At 39.3% G+C, this 23,633-nt stretch overlaps 1 protein-coding gene across 1 annotated transcript in view; it reads right to left on the bottom strand.

The window, feature by feature from the left end:
- The window catches only part of PTPRO (protein tyrosine phosphatase receptor type O), a 157,852-nt gene that overhangs the window by 59,947 nt on the left and 74,272 nt on the right, over window positions 1-23,633 (bottom strand). The window contains 2 exon segments of the mRNA XM_076342166.1: window positions 170-328; window positions 8,944-9,217. Of these exon segments, the coding sequence (XP_076198281.1) occupies window positions 170-328; window positions 8,944-9,217 (433 nt within the window).

Below are 23,633 nucleotides of genomic sequence, written 5' to 3'. Positions count from 1 at the left end.
CGAAGACCCATCCCTTACTTCATGATATAAAAGTTGTTATATAAACAGACACATTACCAGAAATATAAATCATTATAACCAATACATGCCAAAACCACACCTAAGACCACTGTTTAAAATGTTTCCAGCAGAGTTAGCATTAATTTTTAGTGGAATACTTTCCTCCTACCTTTGTACAGCATTGTTCGGTAGTCTTTTCCTTCCCAATAGCTTATATTTACCCTGGTAAAAACATTGTACTTCTCTGGGTACTGAATTTCAAACAACACTCCTGTTTCTGGAGATGGTTTGTAATCATAGATAGAAACACTGCTCACAGGAAGGGGTTCTAAAGGATATACAAACAAAAGGAAAGAAGGAAGAAAGGAGCAGATTAATAGGCAAACTGAGTTCTTGACACATATACAACATCAAAGAAACAAATGGTTTTGCTAGGTATGGCACAGGCACTCTTAAATCCACCAGGTCATATCTAGGGCTTCACAGAGGTCTGGGGCAAAGCTACTTGGGATGTTGTCAAAGCCAAGGTTTGTGTGTTCCCCCACAAAACAATTCATGTTCTTGATGCTTACACTTTAACAGAAAAATTTCCCTTCTTGCCATAAAAAATAAGGTTGAAATAGCAGTTATTATTCAAGCACTCACAGTCATCACCCCAGAAAGATTTTCATCTTTAATGCTTGCCGATCATGTAAAAGTGCCCAGACAAAAACAACAAAACACTTGAAATTGCTCATAACGTTGGCATAAATCTGAACTTTTAAGATTAGCTGAGAAGCTTATCACTGTAATGGCCAAAGGAAGCTACCTGAATGAAGATTTTCTATTTCAATATGTATTCTTTTCTTTATTTCATGGGTAATTACGCAGTCCCCATTCCTACCATATCTGAGAGGGCCACCGTCTTCAACGTATTTATCCACACCAAACTTCTACAAAATATAGCAGTACTACATTATTTTACAGACGAAGAACTGACGTCCGGAGAAGTAAAGTGGTTTACAGGAGGGCACAGGGGAAGCCTGTGCACAGAAAGGAGGTAAGCGTGGAACTGCTGATCTAGTACTCTGAACTCTGAGCCAGGTGGGCTATAAAAAGTAAGAAAAACAGCCCGTGTCCTGTGATCTGGCATCTAGACCAGTGTAGTTCCGTTGACTAAGGAAAGCTGTGTCAATTCACTGTAGCAGGGAGTCTGGATTGTTGCTAATAAGAGAGTCACAGTTTTATTCAGTCTCCCTTATCCACAAAAAAAAAAAAAAGAAAAATTAAAAAAAATTAGCCTTTTGCTTCATGCTTTCCTCAGGAAGAAAAAAATTATAGCAACCCAACTCTACATTGTTTAAGAGGGCCAAGCAGATAATCAAAACAAGGTTATAGTGTTAGTTGAAATTTGTCATACTAAGATATTTTAATAGAGGTAGTTAATGCACAACACCCTCAGTAATTATGCCTATATCCTTATAAGCATTATCTTGTTGATTTAGTTCCTGCACACTGTAGGGAACAGATTGAAAAATTCAGGCTGCTCATTAGCATAGCCTTAGAGGACACATTCGAGTTCAAAGTTCTGCTGCGGTAGGCCCCGGAGAAAAACTAATAAAATATTTTTCTCCAAAGAGCATAGAGTCACAATGAGCAAGAGAAAGAGTAGATGAAAGGGAAGAGCAGTATCAGTTTCAAAAGTGGCATTATCCCACGGAAGGTGGAAGAGGTTAATCAAAGGCGGAAAAGCAAGACTGAAGTGGAAGCGAAAATTGAGTCCCAATTAATAGCACAGTATTGTCACCACAGTACTAAGTTTCCAGATGTGATGAGAAGTGGAGGAGAAAAAACAACTAAGAACAAAAGCCACAGGTGCAAACAGAATCTCTCCCTGAGTCTTAAGAAGAAGCCGTGTTGTCATTTTTAACTTTGTCAGAGCATGGGAATGCAATGTTGTGGGATTATTAAACTGTTTCTCATGGCAAAGACGCTTCATTATCTTCAGGTAAATATCAGTATATTCGTATGTTAACCACTTACAAATAGAAACTCCCAATCTCACAGATACCAACAGGGACTTCAGTGATGGGATCTGTGAAAATTTTGCTGACAATTCGTGATAGCCTAGAAATAAATAGAAGTAGAGCAGATCATGGGAAACAAAGCCTACCCTTTTCTTTCTGCTGAGGCTTTTCCCATCGCTTATTCTGAAATAAACAGTTGATCTATCCACATGACCAGAGGGTTCATATCACAGCTCACATAGCACACAATAGTAGTTTAAATGACAATAACAATCTCTAAATAGCACAACTCTTACATGCAGTCATCTTTCATGTTAGCGGGTATGCCCTGGGCTTTCTTCTGCTATCTCATTCACATCTGAGGTCTCCTTATTTCTGAAAGAATTACTGAAACTTTCTTATGTCAGTGATTAAATTACCCCATTTGTTCCTTCCTACAACAAATCAAATAAAGGATGGAAGTTATATTCATTTTTAATCCAAATTATTTTTCCTCCTGATGCTTTGATTTAATTAACCAATAATTGAATTAAGCAGTAATCACTACAGACTCTCTCTGTTGTTATCTTCCGCTTGCTATCCTCTCCTTGCTCATGGCTGATGTTAGCAGAGTAGCATGAGTGATATAATGCAATTTAAAGATTGTTCCATTATCTTACTTCCTTCGGCACCAAATCTTCACATCAAAAGCTATTTGCACACTGTGAAATTAAAAGGACACTCAGCAGAAAAAAAATCATGTTCTGTTTTTCACTTACTAACTGCTCCTAGGGTTATTAAACTTAAAGAATATGTAAAATGTCACTCTTCACTATCTATATTTGTAATTCAGAGCATCAACAGTCTGGTCTTTTTAATTTTACAGTTTTCAGTATTTAGGATCCAGCTTTTCACAAATTGCAGTGCTTCTCAAGAAATAGCCCAAATAAAGTGTAATATAATATTTCAGAAATTTAGAGCTTTATAAACGCTCTGCACTACACTGAAGTCTGAAGTCATATTACAGAAGGGACTTAGAGAATTTCAGTGTCCCTCTAATAGCATGTTTAAGGCACTTCTTCTTGTACAGTCTCTTTATTTTTAGACTTGCAGGTTATATTAAACGCACATAGACAAGCTTGCAGGATCAGGACCTAAATTTGCCTTTTTTCTTAGTGTCTCAGAATTTGCTGCTCCTACAGCAACTGCTTTCCCATTATATCTGTTTATGAGAAACTTAACTTCTGTGTTTCTCCTGGACTCTACAGCATTTTGCATTTAGCACATAGTTTGCATTATACAAACATCAAGATGGCATAATAAATGCTGCTAACCTCCTCCTCAAATGCCCTGGAAAATTCTGGATGCTAAATCCTCCATTAACGCATTCAATCTGTGCCAGACACATTAACGTTTGCCATTCAGGAAAAAAAAAAAAGGAAAAAAGTACACTAAAAATAAGTACCATATTCCAGTCCAAATCAATTTGGTTTTAATATTCGTAGATCTGGTCACTCTACAGATTGAATTAATGACTGACTACTGTGGTAGCTTAGGTGTAGTATTGTATGTGGGTGGTTGAATGGGACTGAGATCAACTCTCTTGCTTCCCACACTCAAACCCAAATTAATCATGATTTACCTTCATATCGTGACTTTTATAAAAAAGAAGCCCCATTAGTGGAGTGACCTAACTCCCATGGGTAATCCCCTTTATTCACATGAAGAAGTTGTGAACTACATAACGTTCTCCCCAGGATGACACTGTTTCCATGTCTATATAGTTACTGGGAGTAAGTCATAGCCAGGGTAAAGCTTCCATTATGCTATAAACTTTAGGGATCATTTTCTCTCTTGCTAAAAAGCAACCATTTTTGAGATTAAACAGCTGCTGTTTAATACTATAGGAACATAATGTTCAACTTCATGATATGTAATAGAGGATACCATGTGCAATTGTTTATGAAAGGGGAATGTAAGTGAAAGTAGTATCTGAGCAATGATGGTATATACTGCAATTTCTAGATGCCCACATAGATGACAAATAAAAAGACAATACAAACTAAAAAATAATGTTGTCACAAGAACAAAGGTGTGTCTGTTGTTCTTGAACAGATTTAGGCCAATACTTTAAATCAGCCTTCCAATGGAAATTATGGCAGGAAAAAATACTCATATGGTTGCAGATCTTTTTGTTTCTTTGATTTTGATGGAGCAGTTTTTTCACCTTAAGAAGGGCACAACATGATTTGTTTGCTGGGGAATGCTGAGCACTAATGGACCTAGATGTTCTTCTGAGTTACATTTCAAAATCAGGGCTGCCACGGATAACCAGCCTTTTTAAAGATGTGCCATGTCATCCCTTAAGAAAGAAAAGCACAAAGGGTTTAAGTTTTATATTTCATTGGGAAAAAACCTCTGAAGCTCCTACTTCAACAGCTCTGATCCATTAATGCACCAGAGGAAAGGATTCGACCTGCTGAATCACTTCCTGTAGCGTTTGGCACAATGACAACCGAGCATTAACGAGGTCTAATGTCAATTACTTTCTGAGAGCTGAAGAGATCAGAGTCCCAGGCAGCAGGCCCGCTGGTCTCTTGAGGAGAATATTTTTTGTAGAAGACACAGAGGCAGAACTCTCCCTAAAGGGAATATATTTTACAGTGATTTATGTAAGGAATCATCGGCTTTTGAAACAATGAGACATTTACCACTCAAAACTCCTAATCACAAGCTAAAATAGAAGTCAGGCAAAGCCGCTCTTAATTACCCTCAGAGATCCTGAGATCCTGATTTCTCCAATTCCCAGCAGAGAAACATTTTTCCTACAGCACACAATAGCTTTGCAATGTACTGCTTTCCCCATTCCTTCAAATGTACAAACATTTTTCCTTCACAACAAAAACTGACAGTGAATTTGAAAAAAAAAAAGGCTATATGGGTATGAGTCACCATGGGAAGAATAAGACAAGGCTTCAAGCTGGGAAAATGGAGAATGAGTGAGAATTTCAGTCACTGATTTTATATCCATGCTTTCTATTTCTCTCATAAACTACTTTAAAACCAATTAGTAATAAGGTGTAACTTTCTTTCAAATATTGCAAAACACTAATTAATTATATAAATTCTGGAGTTACTTCACTCCCATGGAAAAGCCAAAACTCCAAGAGCAGAAGAAAGCAGGTTTGAAATAATTGTGTTAGATACCAGAACTACTTCTAACCTTGTTCAGACTGACAGCTGGAGGGAAGGTCATTTTGATAGGCACAACACAATTACACACACAGGAATCTGGCCAGGACAGCGAGATTCACACACCTATTCTTGCGAAAACTATCACAGGGATCTTTAATAATAAGTGGTCAGTGGTTCAGTTTTTCCCTTTCAGTGAAGTACTGAGCCCAATTTGCTGAACACAGCTTTGCTACAGAATCAGAAGAAAAAGTGTTATTTTGTGCTCAAATTCTATTTTACAGGTTTCCTATCTAAGATTTGAATGCACCCTGTTCATCTCATCCTTCTAATGTCCCAGCTCAGGAAGCAATGCAGGGATGGGGGCTGTGCTCAAGCTGACAAAACCCTTGGGCTCTGAGAAGAAATATTGCAACAAATAGCTCATACTTTGCATTACAACAATCTGGACTACAGAAACTAAACAAGGAAACTCTATAGTTGGTGGTGTTTTGATTAACATGAGAAAGCCCTGAAATTATTCCAGTCAGAGACAAGCAGAAAATAAACCGTTCAGTCTTGTAGAGAAGGCCCAAATTAACAATAGAAGCCTCAAATGGTAGCATACATACATGCATATATGTATATTTATATAATGTTAAGATATTTTATATTTTTATATGTGCATATTTATGCACACATATTTATATGTATTTATATTTACACATATATAATTATATATGCATATATAATGTATAAAATATATTTTTTGTTAGCTTTTAAATCATCTTTCTCTTGAGGAATCTTTTTTCTGGACAGAAAAGCCTTCTCTGACTTAAGTGGGATGAAGTTTCAACCTATGAAGAGACGTACCTTTTTCTTGCCAATATGTTGAGAAGCAGCACATCGCTGAGGGATGTGAATAGGAAAAAGGAAATGTCATCAAGATATACCATCAGAAAGCAGAGGTCTTCCACGGCTCTCACTGAATTTCTAAGTAGGCAATCTCTTTGAATGACCTTGCTCTCCTTTTGACATGCACAATTTGGATACACACTGCTCTGTGTGAAACTCAGATCTCCAGCATATGGCCAAGATGAAAGACTACATCTTCCTGCACTGACTCCTTTGCAGACATCAGGAGATCCCAGAAAACTATTGTGAAATAGCGAAGTACAGCCTTGGGAATAACCACATTGGCACCACTGGCTATCCTGCTTGATTTATCTTGTAGCAGCCTAATGAATGGGGCCAATCTGCAACTGGTAAAGCTCTCCTGATACCAATGAAATTAGAGCAGGAATTAATTTGGTCCTGGAAGCTGGTTGCAACCTGCCATTTTTTCATGTGTAAGATATAGATGGAATAAATTAGATAGTTATATGACTTTGCATGGTTAAAATAAACTAAGGATCTTAAACAGGCAGAAAGAGCATATGGCATGAAGAAAAGTATGAATTTATCCTAATTATTGTCCGCCAAAAAAAAGAAAGTTAATTAATAGTCAGAAAATTATGTAAAACAGGCAGCGGACAATACCAATAAAAGGAAAAATTAAAAAAAGAAAACGAAAACCAATTATCATCTAATGCAGTTTTGCAGGAGAAGCCAATGGTCACTACATGAGTTTTAAGATCTCTTCCCAAAAGCACTGTACTGAAATAAACCTTAAAAAGCCCAGCCTGCTACACTGTCTTTTCATTCCAAATTTACTTTCATTCCTGTAGCCTTGTGCTCGAAAAGATGAGCTACGTTAGTAGCTGAGGCTGCTACATGAGAGCTAGCACTCATCAGTCTGCCTAACAGAAAATACTAGGAAGAAAACTGGGCCCTTCCCCTTGTGAAGCTCACAATTTACAGCATACTTCTAGTGCTCAGTACAGCATCCTTCAGCCCTGCCTGCAAAAATGCCCTTTCTTTTCCATGAACCAGGCTGTCTTTCTGTTGAGACAAAACCAGTGAAATTCGCTGTTCCCTTCTTGTTATACAAGTTCCTCGAGCAGCACTGGCCGACTGCAAAAATCACTGGTCCTTCCAAGGTCTGGGTGAGCAGCAGAGGCCACAGCAGGAAACCCTGAGATGCTGCCAGCACACCCGCATAAAACAGGTGGTGAAAAGGGGTGGGCTCCTTTCTGTTGGATCAAGCCCTGGAGGAGTGAGAGCGACGTGGGCTATGCCCCTCGGAGCCGTCAGCCTCATGCTCTTTCGGGAACACCTTGTAGAAACCCCCTGAGCCTGGGAAGTCTGAGGCTGGCTTTGATGGGCTGAGCGACGCTGGCTCCCTTCTTCCTTCAGAGATCCCCTGCACAGGAGTGTGTGCTCCATCTGCCATTTGGATCACACCTTCCCCTGCTACCAGTGACCCTTGTGGGCTCTGGAAATCAAACAGCAATGAGCCCTGCTGCACACCTGCAAGTGCAGCATTCAAAACCCACGGGAAATGCATAGTGAGGCAATTTTTTCAGTTGTATATAACACCTGATGCTTCCATTATTTTCTTTTCAGAAAACAAACAAACCATAAAATAGGAAATTGGATTAGAATTATTACTTTGTCTGCAAGGTTAAAGCAGTCAAAGAAAAGGAAATTCAGGCTGCTTATGAACCCTTAAATTGTCTGCTACACATAGATGTTCTTGCACATATGCCTTATGAAAGACTTGCATTACCCAACCCCGTGATATTTTTCGCATGGGATCCTTCATGGTTATGCTCATCAGGGCACAAGTCGAGCACACAAGGGAAGGCTGAAGAATGTATGGATGATGCAAAATCTGGTTACTCCTAAATTTCAAGCACCTCACTCGGTAACATATGAGGCTACTATAATATGCTTTGAACGTTATTACAGTGGATGGCATCCCTCACTGACAGAATAATATAAGTACAAAAAATCATAACCATTCCTCATCTGCAAGACAACTAAAACTGCCCGTAGATTCTAAGGTGCCATTTAGCAAAAAAAAAAAATCTGGAAATTGGTTTTGCCCCATCCAAATAATTTTTTGTCTGTCTTTTCCTGAATCTGTCTTTCAGATGAAGAAATCATTTTATATTCTACAAATTGTTTTCAGGTTGGCACATGGAAACAGTTCTGGAGCAACAGCAGAGCCAGAAATACGGTAGGGATCACACAGAAATCTGTGGTGCTTCGCATAATGACAGAGCAAACAAAATCACACCTCTCTCCCAGGATCAATGCACCTGGAGGTAGTAAGAGACAGACTACTACAAATATGGTCTCCATCACAAAAACCTTCAGCTGTACTGGCAGAAACACATGGTGACTACTACCTGCTTTCCAGGTTTAGTACTGATTCAATGTATTAGCAATCAAAGAACATTGTTATAGCATTTAAAACAGAATATACCTCACCACGTAACAGGAGTGCTTACACTGAAATGTCAGTCAACGCTTTTTATGCCTTTTACTAGATTTTTGGAACTCCTGGTTCAAAGGGTTTAGGATGAACATCTGTAAAGGAGGTTCATCCATCACTTATTTCAGTGTGTTAAACCTCTCCAGTCAAGTGTTCAGGAAGGGTCACCCAGGGGAAACCCACAGCTGTCCCTTTCTTCTTGCCCAGACCTTGTGTATTTTCACTCACAAGCCTTCTCAACACATATTCCTACTGTTCTCACAGAAGGATTCATCCTACACATTAAGGAGGACCTATTGAAAACAAAAAAAACCCGCCCAACTTTCTCCACAAGAAGAACTTCTGGGGAAAAAAACACACACACAAAGAGAAGAAACAGAAGAAAAAAAAGAATAAGGTGTTACTTACTGGTTAACACAGTGATTGATCTTGCTGACTTGGAAACCATATTTGAGTTCACTACCAACAGAGTTACTATGTAATATAGGCCATGGTATTTGGCATTAAAAACCACAGGGGCAGGTAAAGTGCTATTGAATTCTTCGAACTGGAAAAAGTAGTTCTTGGATTCTCCAGCTATCTTCACAACATATACAGAGGATGAGCTCACCACATCAGATGCTTCCAGGGAGACAATGATACAATTGTCTTCTCGGACAGTAACCTGGAAAGGTTCTGCATTCTACAAGACAAGAATAAAGACTTTGCTGAAGTAAAATCTATTATTTCACTTTTACCCATTTCCCTTGGTATTCATAGGATACTCAAGTTATATTTCCGATAAAATTACATTTCATATTCTGCAAGGCAGTTAACATCAAACCCTAGCAAGTTTTTCAGAATACAATTCACAGTCAGACAAAGTCCACAGGCATCTGATTATCAGGCTGATGTCTCTGCAGCGGAGGCTGGTTCCTGCCTTGTGCTTTCTGATGCTCTGGCTACTCCTTCCTTTACATCCCGAGGAACAAAGCCTCCGCCATTCTTTTCTGACAGAAGGTGGAGTAGAGCAGAAGGAGGATGAGATTAAAAAGGGTATCAGGGGCAAGAGGATTTCCAATAGAGCCACAAAGTGTAAGTCATTTAAATCCCAAAAAAGAGATGATTATACCAAGACTCTTTTATCTTGCAGAAACAGGATCATATATTCTTCAATGCAATATATTCTGAAAGCCTGCAACCGAAGAATAATATTTGGCACTGACTAAGATTTTCCAAATATGTCCGTTCCAGCAAGTACCAGGTGATAAGCAGCTCTCAGCACTACGTCCATGGCTTTGGTTGGCACTTTTCATTTCCTAAGCTACACCATTTCATTTTCAATATTTCTTTTATTAGTAGTAGAGAGAAAGAAGCAATTTAACCTTGTTTTCATATATCATGAGCATGTTAAGTCATTGCCAGCTGAAAACACTTTCCTTTTTATTAATTGCAAACCAGCTGTCAGCAAGAAGCACTTGTTCTCTACAGGAATTTCGAAACAGATTCATGGTAATTAATGAGAAGGAAAAGTTCAAGCTTTAACTGAGAGTTGCCTTTTTGTTTATTAGGCCATGCTGCTGCTTAGAATTTTTCTACCCCCAGTGAAAACTGTAATACCTGATATTTTCAATTCCCAACTCCGTGGCATCTTTTTCTCCTTCATACTTCACAGGCTGAGAGCTCTATTTGGAAGGCAGGGTGGGCAACCATGGCTAGTTTGCAACTTACTCATTCAGTCAAGTTGTTCCTGTACCAAAGAGCTAGACACCTCCTTCAGAGAGTAATTCTAGCAGCTTGGCTACCTCCTGTCTTCTTGTAGTTTTGTTTAGTGGGGATTCTTCCATGAGAATAATCTTTTTTGGATTTATGCTGCAGGAGCCAGGCTCCCTATTTGGAATTCACACATATGGTGTTGCCAACTCCCGACATTCAAAAAGCCCCAAAAAAATACCCCAAGAACAAAGAATTGGTTCTAGGACTGTAAGATTTTAAATAACAGTAGTTTGCCTTTACGTATATTTATGCTTTAATCATTGAGCTTTGAGATTTCACAGTGTACCTAAGGTCATATCACCCTATAGGCAAAACTATAGGCTTGAGAAGAAAGGATGTAAGCAAACCCACTCATCTGGCCCAACATGAGAACAAGGTAACAAATGTATAATAAGTCCGGCCCAAATAGGATAACCAGTCTAGACAGCTTCAAGCCTGAGGTTAAAAATAGAGGCAATGCAACTTCAGCTGCTGATTTGAGGTTTCCTTTGATTAGTCTTTTAAAAAATGACTTTTAAGTTGCTAAAAATGATATAAGCCAATGTTATCAATGGATGAATACTTTGGTGTGGAATTCTGGGTAATTTTTCACAGATGGCAGAGCGATTGCTCCAAAAGGTTTACAATGTAAGACTACAATTATGCAAAAGCTTCCATGTGTTTTCCTTAGCCTCAGCTGACTTCAACAGGCTTACCCTTCAGTAGATCAAAATACCACATTTCAAGTGTTTGTGTTTTGCCTTAAATCCTGATCCAGCATTTGGATCCACACAGATTCAAACCTTTAACAGGGGATTATGTTTATATCTGGTCAAAAACAAGTAGAGGTTCTCTTATCCTTCTTCCTCTCCATTCTCCCTGCACTAAGAAAATGTGGAATGATTCCTATTTCAGCTCTCCTGACGTGGGAAGACAGAAGAAAGAAGGCACCCACAGACTGGCTTTCCAGAAGCATGTGCACCATTGTATCACAGAAAGCATGGTTGTCTTCCAAGGCCAAACAAGGAAAGACAGACCTGATTCAGCAAGGTTATTTCTACGTATTAAGCTTGAAGTGCATGTATAATCCCACAGAAGTCAGCGGGTTCTGACCTTCCACAGACTTGCATTTGAATGCTTCAGTAGAGGAAAGAGAACAGTGTTATCTCTAAAATTACTCTAGCCTTCCCTCGGCTTTGCCGCTGAATTGCGTGGTACTAACTCAACGTGCCTACCTTGCTATGAAGAGACAGACAAAAGAGACCAGCAAATTTATATGTGCCAACAAACACTTCAAAGCAAGTTCCATGTGTTTGGTGGTATTATAAATAATTTGTGATGTTAATCAAGTACAGCTGGAAATTAAGCATATAATTGCAGAGTTATAGACATCCCCAGGATATAATTAGATGCTTTCAGACTGCTCATGTGGGGTGTGATTTTATTCTTTGATTCTTCCATAGGTATTGTATTAACCATGTTGAAGACTGTACTTTTATTTTTTCTCTTGCAATGTTTTCTTGAATTCACAGCAAGTACCATTCAGTGAACCTTCTTTGATAGCTCTCACACAACTAGCATAACATGCCTCTGCTAGCTAAATACACAGAAACCTCACAGATGTATGCTATTGTTACCTATGGCAACACCTGACTGGGGAAAATAACTTTTTTTGAGTCCTTTATCTCCTAAGCATGTGGGGATTGGGAAATGATAGCCTCCCTCCTTTGTGTGCCTGTGTCCAGATGCTTTTGAACCTCTGCTGCCATGATGCACAGGCATTTTTTGAGTGACATCTCTTCAGTAGCGGTGTGGCTTATCCACCCCACGCCAGTGCCCACCTGCATGTATCCTTCCCTTGAGTGGTACCTATTCTTCTCAGTGATTATGTGGCCCTCTTCCACACACCTGTGTATGCCCAGGCTTTTAAACTGCTGCATGCACAGGACACATGGTTTGTGGGAGGCATCTGTTGTTTATTATCCATTGGCTCCTGAAATAATTTTTATCCTTTCATTTCAGCTCTAAGGTTTGGTTTCTAGAATGAAGTGGCAGATAAGGGATGAATAAAAAGGCTCGGCAATTAACATGCCGTAAGATGAGATCACTTATCTCCTTTGGGAAATGGATTTCACTTTGGCAGTGTTTTAAAAGAACAGATCATTCTGGGCATCCTGTTCTTCATGTTGTATGAGACTGAGGGTTACCAGCCAGGACCGGGCTTGTGATTTTGGGAAGAAGGCTAGGGACAAACCTGAGTATTTTTTCTAAGCACCGCTGGAAGTGACAAACATGCCCCACTTAACTAGAGTGTAAAGCCAGTGTGTCTTAGGACTGACAGCATCAGTATGGTAAATACACATTTCATTACTTCTGGTCAGCTACCTCCAGGATTTAATTTGCTGGTGTCACAGCTTGAGCGGCTGTTTCATGCCTGTGGGGAAATTTGGCAAGGCTTGTGCATTCAGAACCAAATGATTAGCTCCAACTTCCTTCCTAGTTTATTATTACAAGCTCGTGCCACACTAAAGCACTTAGAAAAAAAAAAGGGGGGGGGGGGGGGGGGAAGTAAATCCCACAATGTGATGCCTGTTCACAGTCATTTCCAGCACAGGGATGAGTCACGCTAGTGGAATTTCCAGCCAATAACCAGGTCCCAATTAAAATAAAAAGGAGGGGGAGGCAAGGAGATATACAACATGTCAAATAAACAATATTCAAAGAGTAATAGGAAAATAAATGGTGTGCAGCAGAGCTCAGAGTTCTTTTTTCAGAATTCTATATCCTCAGTTTATTCCCTTAAAACAGTATGAGTTTTACACATGAGGAAGAGATCAAAGTTGCAAACCAGCTACTAATTGTATGTACTTTAGCTTTTGAACGTCTCACTCTGAAACACATTGAGCCAGGGCCCAGTTATCAAAGTGCACGTAGTTACATGTTGTGCTGACTTTAGGAGGAGCTGTGGATGCTCATCAGCTCTGTAAAATTAAAGTACTGGTAACTGCATCACGTTATCTAATGCTAGACAAGTGGAACTAAGACCCTGAACAAATCTGACTTCTGTCAGCTCTTATAGAGTAAATCCTGAAGTATCACAGAGTTTTTGAAGTGGGCATCTAAAATCCCAAAGCAGGAGTAAATTTTAAAGCTATGAGGATCTACTTCTTAGGGCAAAAGTACCTTTATGATCACCTACTGCATAATGGTGGTCAAGAATAACATCAATGTAAGTACTACAAGACAGTACTGAACACTATATCCAGACCTCTTGGATGAAATACTGGCTATTTTTGTGAGTGATTCTACTATACTCAGATATATTTTGTTCCAGTGGCCAATAATGCTAATTTCATTCTAAATCACACGATGACTCATTCTCACCAAGATTCATCTTATTTAATTTTAGGGACTTAAATGTAATGACTGAGAGCCAGGATGACCTTTTCAGACAGAGTACCTGTGGATTAATATGAGATCTGAATTACTTTTGAAAATGCCCTGAACAGCCAAAGGGTCTGTGCTCCCAGCTCGGCAAAATTCCTGCAGTCCTCTGTCACCGGGTGCAGTGAGTCCAAGCCTTATAACAAAGATAGGATTGGGATCCAGATTTCAGGATCTTTGCCTCTGCTGTAGTCTTGCAGTGCTACCTCCACAGAAAGCACATAAGAAATTTCATAAAATAAATAGTATTGCAAAACATGCATAAAAGTCACATCACAGTATTTTTGCACCAGCTTCCTAATGTATGTTTTTCCTCTGATGGTGACAAATGATACTGAATAACAATTACAATAAAAATGGTAAACATTCATTTTATTCAGAAATTGGAATCTTATCTCCAATAAATGTACTATGCACTTGTTGGAAATTTATTGTTTCATGTGAGTCACTGTGCAGGGAACAGAGTCAAATTCTGGCCTTTTCAAACTGTTTCAGTAATTTACTCTGTTTTATAAAATTCTCTCTTTCTCTGTGTGGGCTAGAGACTTCACAATTTTGGGATGATCCCAGCCACCTTCCAATCCTTTATAGCTGGAAAAAAGAGAGGTCCCTAAAACTCTTTACTTTACACGACCCTTCAGGTTTCCACCTTGCTTCCATCATTACTGCATCATCTGTCTCAGCCCAATACCATACCTGTCTTATTTTCACAGGTCCCTGCTCATACTCTTCACAGAGTATTTTCTGCTAAATGTTGCAACATCAAACCTTACACTGTTTATGTTCCACATCCAGGCTCTTTACTCTTGTTTCAAAGGCTCTCAATAAAAAACATTTCATATGACTGAAACTGATACGGTTTCACAAAAAGATACGAGCAGTCTCAGAAAAAGCAGTTCTCATAGCCATGACCTGAGAAAGATCCTCTCTGAGCATAGATGAGGACTGGGTGGAAACTGCCCCACACCGAGGCTTCTTTGGAATTGTTAGCTATTGTTATTAGATCCTATAGTTTTAACAAAAAAGGCAAAGTCATCCTTATAGAATTTACGGAGGAAAGTACATCCTGAGCTTTCCACACGTTCCAGTGAATTCTGGAGCAGGCACAGACTTGACGAGTGTTGACTGCGAGAGGAAAGGATTGTTTGAAATGGTCTTCAAGAGTGTGAACAAAAATGTTAAAGATTTGTAACAAAAATGTAAAGACTTCTTGAAAATAAAGATATTTATTCCTGGGGCTTTTGTTTTTATCTACACTTCTCCACAGGTTGTGCAGAGAACCTCCCTTAATAAATACTCTTCGGAAGAAATACTCCATGGGAGAAACGGAAACCCTTATCTTCAAGATTTTCCATACAAAAAGGAATATTTTAAGAAGTGAAAAGATAGCAAAAGCAGCAGTTCTCAATAATTTATGATGTTTGATGCAGGTTAACACACCATTTCTGGCATTCTGCTTTATGAATAGTGTCCTCAGCACTGTTGCTATTCTCAGTCTTAAAAAGCCTGTAATAGCAATCTGCTAGTCATATTTTATAAATAAGCTTCAGCATTTCTTTGCTCTGGGAGACAGTTTTAAAGGGACAGGTATTTTTTCCCTCTCTGCATACCGATTCAGAATATAAGGGCATTTTTTAAGCAAACATCAATACAGTATGTACTCTCCATCACGTTTTGCTACGATTCTAAAGTTAATAATCTACTTTAGAGCCACTGGAAGGAAATCTTTCTTGACGCTATCAACTGATATTACAATAGTATTAAGTAAATGCCAGAATGCTAAATATGTGAAAAAGAAATGTTTGCATTCAGTAAGGCTAATATCTTTTATGTATTGCCTTGTTAGCATATCCAATATTTAATAAATTATTGCTAAATATATACTTCTATCCCATCTTTCTAGTGTAAACTGGAGAGGGCAAAATCCAAGTACGATGATCCAGAGACCTTTATGTTGACAAAGTTTAAAACTAGGTTAGAACTTCATGGATTGCATTTCTCCCTATTATGGATCCTAACTGCACATATATAACCCAAATACGACAGGAATTTACTCTCGGGCAGATATAGTTTGCCTTCTCTCCACTCTAGATTTTTAGCTTCTCTCTAGTACTAAAATTATTTCAAAAAGGATAATTCTTCTGAAGGAAAATATGAATTTGGTCCCCTTCCCCAACCACTAACACTTGCATCTATCCACTCAGACCTTTCTGGAGCCTCTGCAATTAAAGTTCAGCCATCCCTTGTGGATATACCCAAACACATACACATGGCAGATGAACCATGTGCTTTAATTAAAATGCGTCTTCCCTCTTGAGCCTGTATGTGAATAACAGAAAACAAAAAACAGCACAGGAAACATATTACATTGCGTCATTAATTCCCTTAACTCTGTCAAACTGGCCCTTGTAGTGATCTTCGCCAATCAATACTTGTTCTCTGTCTTTGGGAGAACAGTTAAAGCAAATTTCTACCTGAACAAATGTAATATGATCGGAGTTGTACATAGGTCAGGTGGGAAGACCAGCTCATGTTAGGTGGCTCCTCTGTTAAGCTCCAAAAAGAAGTTAGGGGGAAAGGAAAAGAAAGATTACTTTCTAGGAAAAGGAATTAATTGAACAGTATGCTCCACATATACATTATCCTAAGAATGTACATAGTCTCCGTCAATTGAGAGTAAGTGCTTTCACAGCACAGCGACCACAGGTCGAAACACATCCAAGTATACTTCAGTTCCCTCTCCATCACAGAGGAAAGAAGATGGAACAGATCACCCCAGGAATATGCTGAAGGAGAAGGCAGAGTGAGAAATTAATGTGGGTTTTGAAGAACTTGGATTATTAGAAAGAAATCTCTCTTTCCATGGTGTCAAACGATCTTTGAGGTATCTTACATTTCAAAGTGCCCTATGGGACATGAGAAGGAATATTGGAGGAGACGTGTTTTCTGGATGATGAAGGACAAATTCATTCATGCTGTTTAGTGCTTCAGCTCCAAAATTGTGGATTCACCTGTGCAAATGACAGGTCTGTAATATAAGCTTCTGATGCTGAAACAGCTTCTGAACAGCTACTGATGCTGAAAGGTGACATTAGAAAGTCGCACAGAAAATTCCTGATGTCCAACAGCACGTGAAGACTGATGTTGCACCATGAGAAAACTCTGACCATGGTGTGCTCCATTACGGCTGTGCAGCTGAGAGGAACTGGACTGGACTGGTGTCAGCTGAACTTTGTCTTACATGCTCTGTGAGAGAGTATGACAGAGGGGTAGAGACTGAGCCTTATGGGTACTACAAAAGTGAAAATGCCTTCATTCTTAATTGATAGGGTGTATATATACCCTTCGTATGTGCACAAGTGAACTAGTTCTTAAAGACAGAATGCAATGCTTTGTTATTTGCATTATCTACAAAGAGCACAGCTGGGAGGAAGTTAGAGTTTTCGTTTATCTGAGAAACTGGAGACCAAGGTGGTTATCGGATTCATTTGAAATCACAAAGCAACTTAGTGGGAAATGGTGGAAGAGAACAAGACTTTCTGTTCCCCCCATGTTAATCTATAATGACAGAACAGACTAGACACCAATGAATGAACTTACAGATGGGGGCTATTCCAGGAGCCTAACTCCTTGTTCCGTAACTCTAAGTGATTTTAATGGGAATTAGGCACCAAAGTGCTCTTAAGTATTTTCAAAACCTCTATTTTTTCAAATATGTTCTGAGACTACTAGAGAGGTTTGGAAATTTGAAATAAGGAGCCATTAATAGAAAAAAATAATAATTTTCTGTTTCAAAACAGTTTTTCTGACATGAAGAATTCAGAAGCAGATGTGGGGTACGTTTTGCCCCCATCTAAGCTGCTGACTTCAGTTTGGTCTGGAGTTCACCTTAAACAAGTACTTGGTCTGCCTTATTGCCACTCATTTTTCTATCACTCCCTGCCCCTCATCCTCCCCAGAAAAAAAGCCCCAAACACCCACCACCCTTTCTTCAAAGGTCACAGGAGCCACGGCATGGTCAGGAACAAAAGTCTAAATCCAGATCACCAGTCTTCCTATTCCATGCTCTAAATTACTACCTTTCTGCCCAAAGCCATAACCATAGTGTGGCTATGGCTATCCCCTGAAAGATTGCCTAGTCAGGTTCAAGCGCAGGTTTATTTTGTTTTCAGATCCAAGTGGAACCTGATATTCTGCCCTTTGATTACCCTGTTGTGCTCACGTGTTCTCTAAATTGGCAAGAGCTGACCAAATAACCTGCTGAGATTTTCTCATGTTATTTACACATAGTGCCTGTGGCTGAATGTTTTCTTCCCTTGTTAAAGTATTTGCTGTGCAGGTTTTTGTGGGGTTGGTTGTTTTGCTTGGTGGCTTGGGGTTTTTTTGCTTTTTCCTAACCTGTGCTGAAAGAGAGGCAAGTGCCATCTCCCTGATTACAAGAGACGAGCTCTGTAATTCTCTGTACAGCACAGGGTTAATTGCAAATCCACACCGAACATCTCAGCTGTTGTTACAGCCTGATTTTCAATTCATTTCTAGTGTGGCTTTAGGGTCAGCTCAGCCATTTGTACTGATTTGATAAATTCCTACCAACAGAAGAGTTCTCCATCACACTACTGCTGGCAACGTGCTGCTCGGTAGTCATGAACACTATCAAACTCTCTAATGCCACAAAAACTCATAGCTTGTCACTGCCACCTTCCCCTGCAGGGCTAACTCCAGCAGGATTTATTTGTTCGTAGTGTATCAAGCATTTAGTTTTTAGTACAGCTGCTGCAGGTTGACTTGAAGGAAGTGAATAAGAGGAGCAAATACAAAGAGCTTAGGAAACGGAGTCAGGATCCTCAGCTGCAGGGGTAAAGTCCTTTCAGATGTAACACGTGCCACCCCAACTGCCCAGAGGAAGTGACCGGCCAGGGGAGAATGACTGCTGTTACCTTTACAGAGGGATGACAGTCCAGGTTACTGAGTGTTATATGGCTTTCGTGAAAGATGTAATTCTGCTACAATGTCCTCTCCTACCAGCTTAATGGCTTCGACTCAGAAAGCAGAATATTCTACAACTGTGTTTACCAGATCAGGAAAATAATAATTCCTTCTACTTCTACTCTGATACAGGGCCACCACATTTATCCTTCATTGAATTCCACTTGTGTGCTATCACAAGAACTTGCTTAAATATTCTGCACACCTCTGTGTGTATAACTAAAATACTGAATTTCTTGTTACCTTCAAAGTGAGGAGGCCTTAATGACATGTTGGTCAGAACTTTTATACTGAGACTTTGGCACTTGGTGTGAGATTCATCTGGCTTCGTTTTATCAAACTAAAAATTGGGCATACGGTCAAATCTCATCATCTAGGCTCCCTCTGTACTCTGTATGGAGAGATGGATCTGAAGAATTTGTTTTACCCACTTAATATTAAACAAACTGACTTCTGCAGATACTTTTCTCTCTCTGTGCACCTTCCTTTTAAACAGCAAGAGTCAGATGAGACCAGAAACGTCAGCTGTGTATGGTATGAAGGCAGCTGCAACTCAGATTTGTACTGCCATTTTTATGTATTATGGCTCCTAATCTTTTTTGTCTAAGTTGATACTATAAGGTTTAAATTTTGTTTAGCTAGTCTCTTTCAGCTGTATAAAAGTACATGATGGCCATGACTGAGCAAGGCATATAACTTTAAGCATACAAAAGGTCCTACTCAGCAAAAGATGTAAGCAAGTTCATAAATCCTCTGCCTATGTGACAAAGGCTGGCCCTGTGTACAAGAATCAATCAGGAGATCAAGGTCTCTCTTCCTGAGTTGCCAAAGAGCAATAAACCTCTGAAACTTCCTTCTAATTTGTTTTGTGTCTTTTATGAAGTGAGGTTGCTAAAAAGTCATTCAAAGGGTAATAAAAGTCTTGGTTCATTAGGTGATGCTGAGAACCCTGTTCTGCAGGTTTGGTATTCTCTTCATACAAATTATTATTCCTTGCTGCTGTCACGTGGTTTTTACACTTGGCAGTTATTCAGTGGCCAACAGGGATGCAGACAAACCTTTATAAATACATTCATCAGCCTAGTATCTTAGGCTGAGGTAGCTTGGCAGTGATAGTATGGAGAGCATACAGATAAAATTTCTAGCTGGTTTGGCAGTTACAAACCCTTAGAATGCAGAATTTATAGAATTAAACTTTAGCCATTAGCTTTCTTTTATATATTTCTCTTTTAATACCTGACAGAGCTTTTCCCCAGGCATGACAATGGCTAGCCAGGCAAGAGAAGGCTTAATACACTGAGAGATGAAAGTCAGCTGAGAAAAGGGTGTGTGGAAATCGTCAATGGGAAGTCTGTTCCCTAAAGTAGAGTTGACTGTAAAACAAAAATATATAATTTTAGAACACTGTTACCTCATTTTAACTCAGGATGCTAATCCTTTATTGTCTTTTCTGAAAAGGATGATTTTAAAAACAGCATGACCTTAAATGAGTCAACATGACCTTTCCCAGACATACCCCACAGTAAATATTTACTGAGCTTTATTTCATAGGCATTAACTCATTGGTAATATGAAAAGCTTTCAGGTCACCAGACAATGCAATATATTATCGTTGTATTATGTATTATTATACAATAATATTATCAATGTGACATATAAAAATATGCACCGTTTAATGATTTTCTTTCCTGGTTAATGTCTAGATATGAATTCACCATGTACTGGTTTATGTCATTGCTTCTTCCGTTTTATGAATTATTTTTCTCACCAGTGAAAGGGAAGGATGGAGTTGATGACATGGATTTTTTTGCCTTTTCTTTAGTTCACAGCAAGTGGTACTTCCAAACATAAGCACCGGTCATTTTGCATTACACTAATCCAGGCAAAAAATATTTTAGTCTAGTTGGCTGGCAGCCATTTGCCAGTCTCAGTATGGTCGTTTTTCAATAACTGCAATGCAAATATACAAATCTCTCTTATCTCATCAATTCCTGCACTCAAAATTCAAGCCATAAATAATTGCCTAAGCTTTTGCCCAACTCTTTGACTGAACCAAAACATTTTTCATGATCCTCCTGTGAGCACACCTGCCTGTACTTCAGAACACCAAAATTCGGGTTCTTCTTTTTCCACATATGTGACCAAGAAAAGTCACTAAGATCAGTTTTGTAAATGTGTATAGGTGTCTTACAATGCAGATAAGTATCTACAAGATCTTTAAAAAAATCGGGGCTGGGCACCAAGTTTTTTTTTAAAAGTCAAGTGTGCACCTTTAAATCTCTCCACTTGCAGAGCATGGTCCTTTATGTACGCTTACATACACAACCTACCCATCAGAAAGATGCAAGAACATGCACACTGGCAGCACTGAGCCCCCATGGCAATGGGGGCTGTTTGGTCACCAAGCTAAATGAGTGGCTTCTGTTAGTTATTTATAGCTTTTTAAAATTTTAAATACATTCTTGACTTATTCTCTGCCAGGTCCTTACTGATACCTTTCCGTTTTTTCCTCCACTTCCACTCCAGTGTGCCCATACAGCAATGAAACCCCTTTACTATCAACAGCAGACTACATTTTGTTTCTCAGCTCAGGTTTATTCCTGATGTAATTTTTGCCACCTAACTCAGGCGCCAGGAGAGTCAGTGGACAGAAGTATGCTCCTGACCAAGCTGTTTCCCATCAGCCTTTAGAAATTTAAAGCAGCAGAGAAGGGAAAAGGTTTGGTGTTTGGTTGGGGGGTTTTGTGGCTAAATTACAATAGGTTATATTAAGTATTGCAGCTCCAGGCATGTTCTTGTGATGGTTCTCAAGTGATACCGAGAGCGCTGAGAGCACACTCAGTGTTGTCAACGTGTTTTCTTCAGAGGAGAAACTCATCACCCAACAGCACTGTGAGCTCCCTACATCTCACAGCACCAAAAGTCATTTGCAAGCAACAGCTTCTCCACAGCTTAATGAAACACCAGCAGTAACAGGCTGGGTGCATACTCTGAGTTCGCTTCAAGCACCATCATCGGTTTAAATTACCCCAAAGATCTGGATCATAAACACAATCAGTTACCACAGCTCAGCCTATAAGCAAAGATGTATTTATCTATGGTAACCAAACTGGCCATGCTCTGCTTATCCCTGCTGTTGCAAATACATTTCTTAGTATGTGTGTGAAAAAGTGAACATTCATACTTGCATTGAGTATTTGCAAGTTTATGAATAAACTATAATCTATTTGACGGTATTCTTCTTTCTCATCTTGTAGCCCTATAAGCTCTTCATTCAGTTCTCACACTTTGCATACCAAAAAGACAGCAAGAGAAGAACATCAATGTCCTTATAAAGACACACACAAGTGCAGAAAGTCTGCATAAATAGGAAAGACTAGACCCAAATACTAGAGACCATGCTCCAAAGAGCAGGAATGTCTTCGTATCGGCCACAGTAAAAACAGAAGCTGGAGAAATGTTGGGTTTTTTTTTTTTCCTGTTTGTCTCTACTTGAAAGGAGGAAAAAAAGACATGCATGAGTGATGGTAATGGAAGACCCATCTGTGTCCAATTCACTGGAAAAACAGTACAAGGACATATCATCCTTATGAAATAATTTGTCCTGCATCCCTTGAGCCACATGAAAGTCCCGTTATGTACAAAGTAACACATGCAGAGGAATACAGATTTGGGAGATCTTTTATTCTCTCAAAATACACTGCCTCAGTGTAACTCGTCTTCACCTCTGTCATAAAAACAGGCTTCTTTCCGAGTGCTTCATACTGTCATAATGTGTGACTTTTTTGATTAACCTAGAATAGATTTGAAAGTGCACAGCAGTGACGAGGAGTTATTCACGATTAGGGCTCTTGCTGTGAAACAAAACTGACACGTGCTTCTGAAACATATAGCAATTAGCAAGTGTGAAATCAAAAAAATCACACCACACCAATTGTTACCAAGGCACGCAGAAGCAAAAATAAAATGAGAGCGCTACATCTTTATAGTCCTGGACAGCTTTGCAATTCAGTGATCTTTATGAGAACATAACAATTTCATTCCCTAGGATGAGGCTCTGTGCCTCACACTGGTACATCTGAGCTCCTCAGAATTTTCCCCTTCACACCACTATGAGACACAAGGTGCTATTATCCCAGACTCTCTCCCCATTGCTAGCTCCCTAACCTGACAAGAAGTTTGTGGAGGGACAGAAGATTTTGAGATCTAAAGAAAGATTCAAGATCATATCTGTTTCACTTAATAATCAAAGTTTTCTCCTTTTGCAGCTCTGAGAAATAAAATGAGGTCCAGTATTGTGCCTGGTGCAGAACAGTGCATTGGAGCCTGTTCAGCCCATGAGCCATTGTGTTACCTGTAAGTTTTAAGGGCTAACAGAGCAAATCCTTCTTCCATATCAAATTAAATAATAACAAAAGAAAAAATTGTACTTCCTACAATAATTGGGCCCCATTCTTGGTTGAAATCTCTGCTACAATCATATTACAAATAATTCCAAATGACACAAAACCACGTCTCTGCCAGCAAAAAGCAGTCTGCATCTACACATTGTAAGGCAGAATTTGGAAAGTAAAGACCATACTGTTTTATTAAGCTGTCCTAGAAAAGCCAGTAGCTATCATTCAGATGCAGGTCAGAAAAAACCTGTTGTCCAATCTGGCATGAATGTAGCTTGAAATAAATGCATACAATTCTCATCATCACCTGCTACAGCACAGTTTGATAACTGTAGATGTGAGGATGGAAGGAAACAAAGCCACCTTTCCCATTCAAATGTGAATCCAATCTGTTCCCCTTGGGTCCCAGTCTGCCAAGTTAATGGCAAGATCATCTGTCCTTATTTCACCCCAGGGAAGCTGTGATCTCAACACGTGGTCTCAGAAGTGCGCCATCCCTCGCTGTGGCTAACCCCAACATTACTCTGATCTGCCTTC

Source organism: Aptenodytes patagonicus, chromosome 1 (genome assembly GCF_965638725.1).
Source record: "Aptenodytes patagonicus chromosome 1, bAptPat1.pri.cur, whole genome shotgun sequence".
NCBI lineage: Eukaryota > Metazoa > Chordata > Aves > Sphenisciformes > Spheniscidae > Aptenodytes > Aptenodytes patagonicus.
This window is presented reverse-complemented; position numbering and strand designations above follow the sequence as displayed.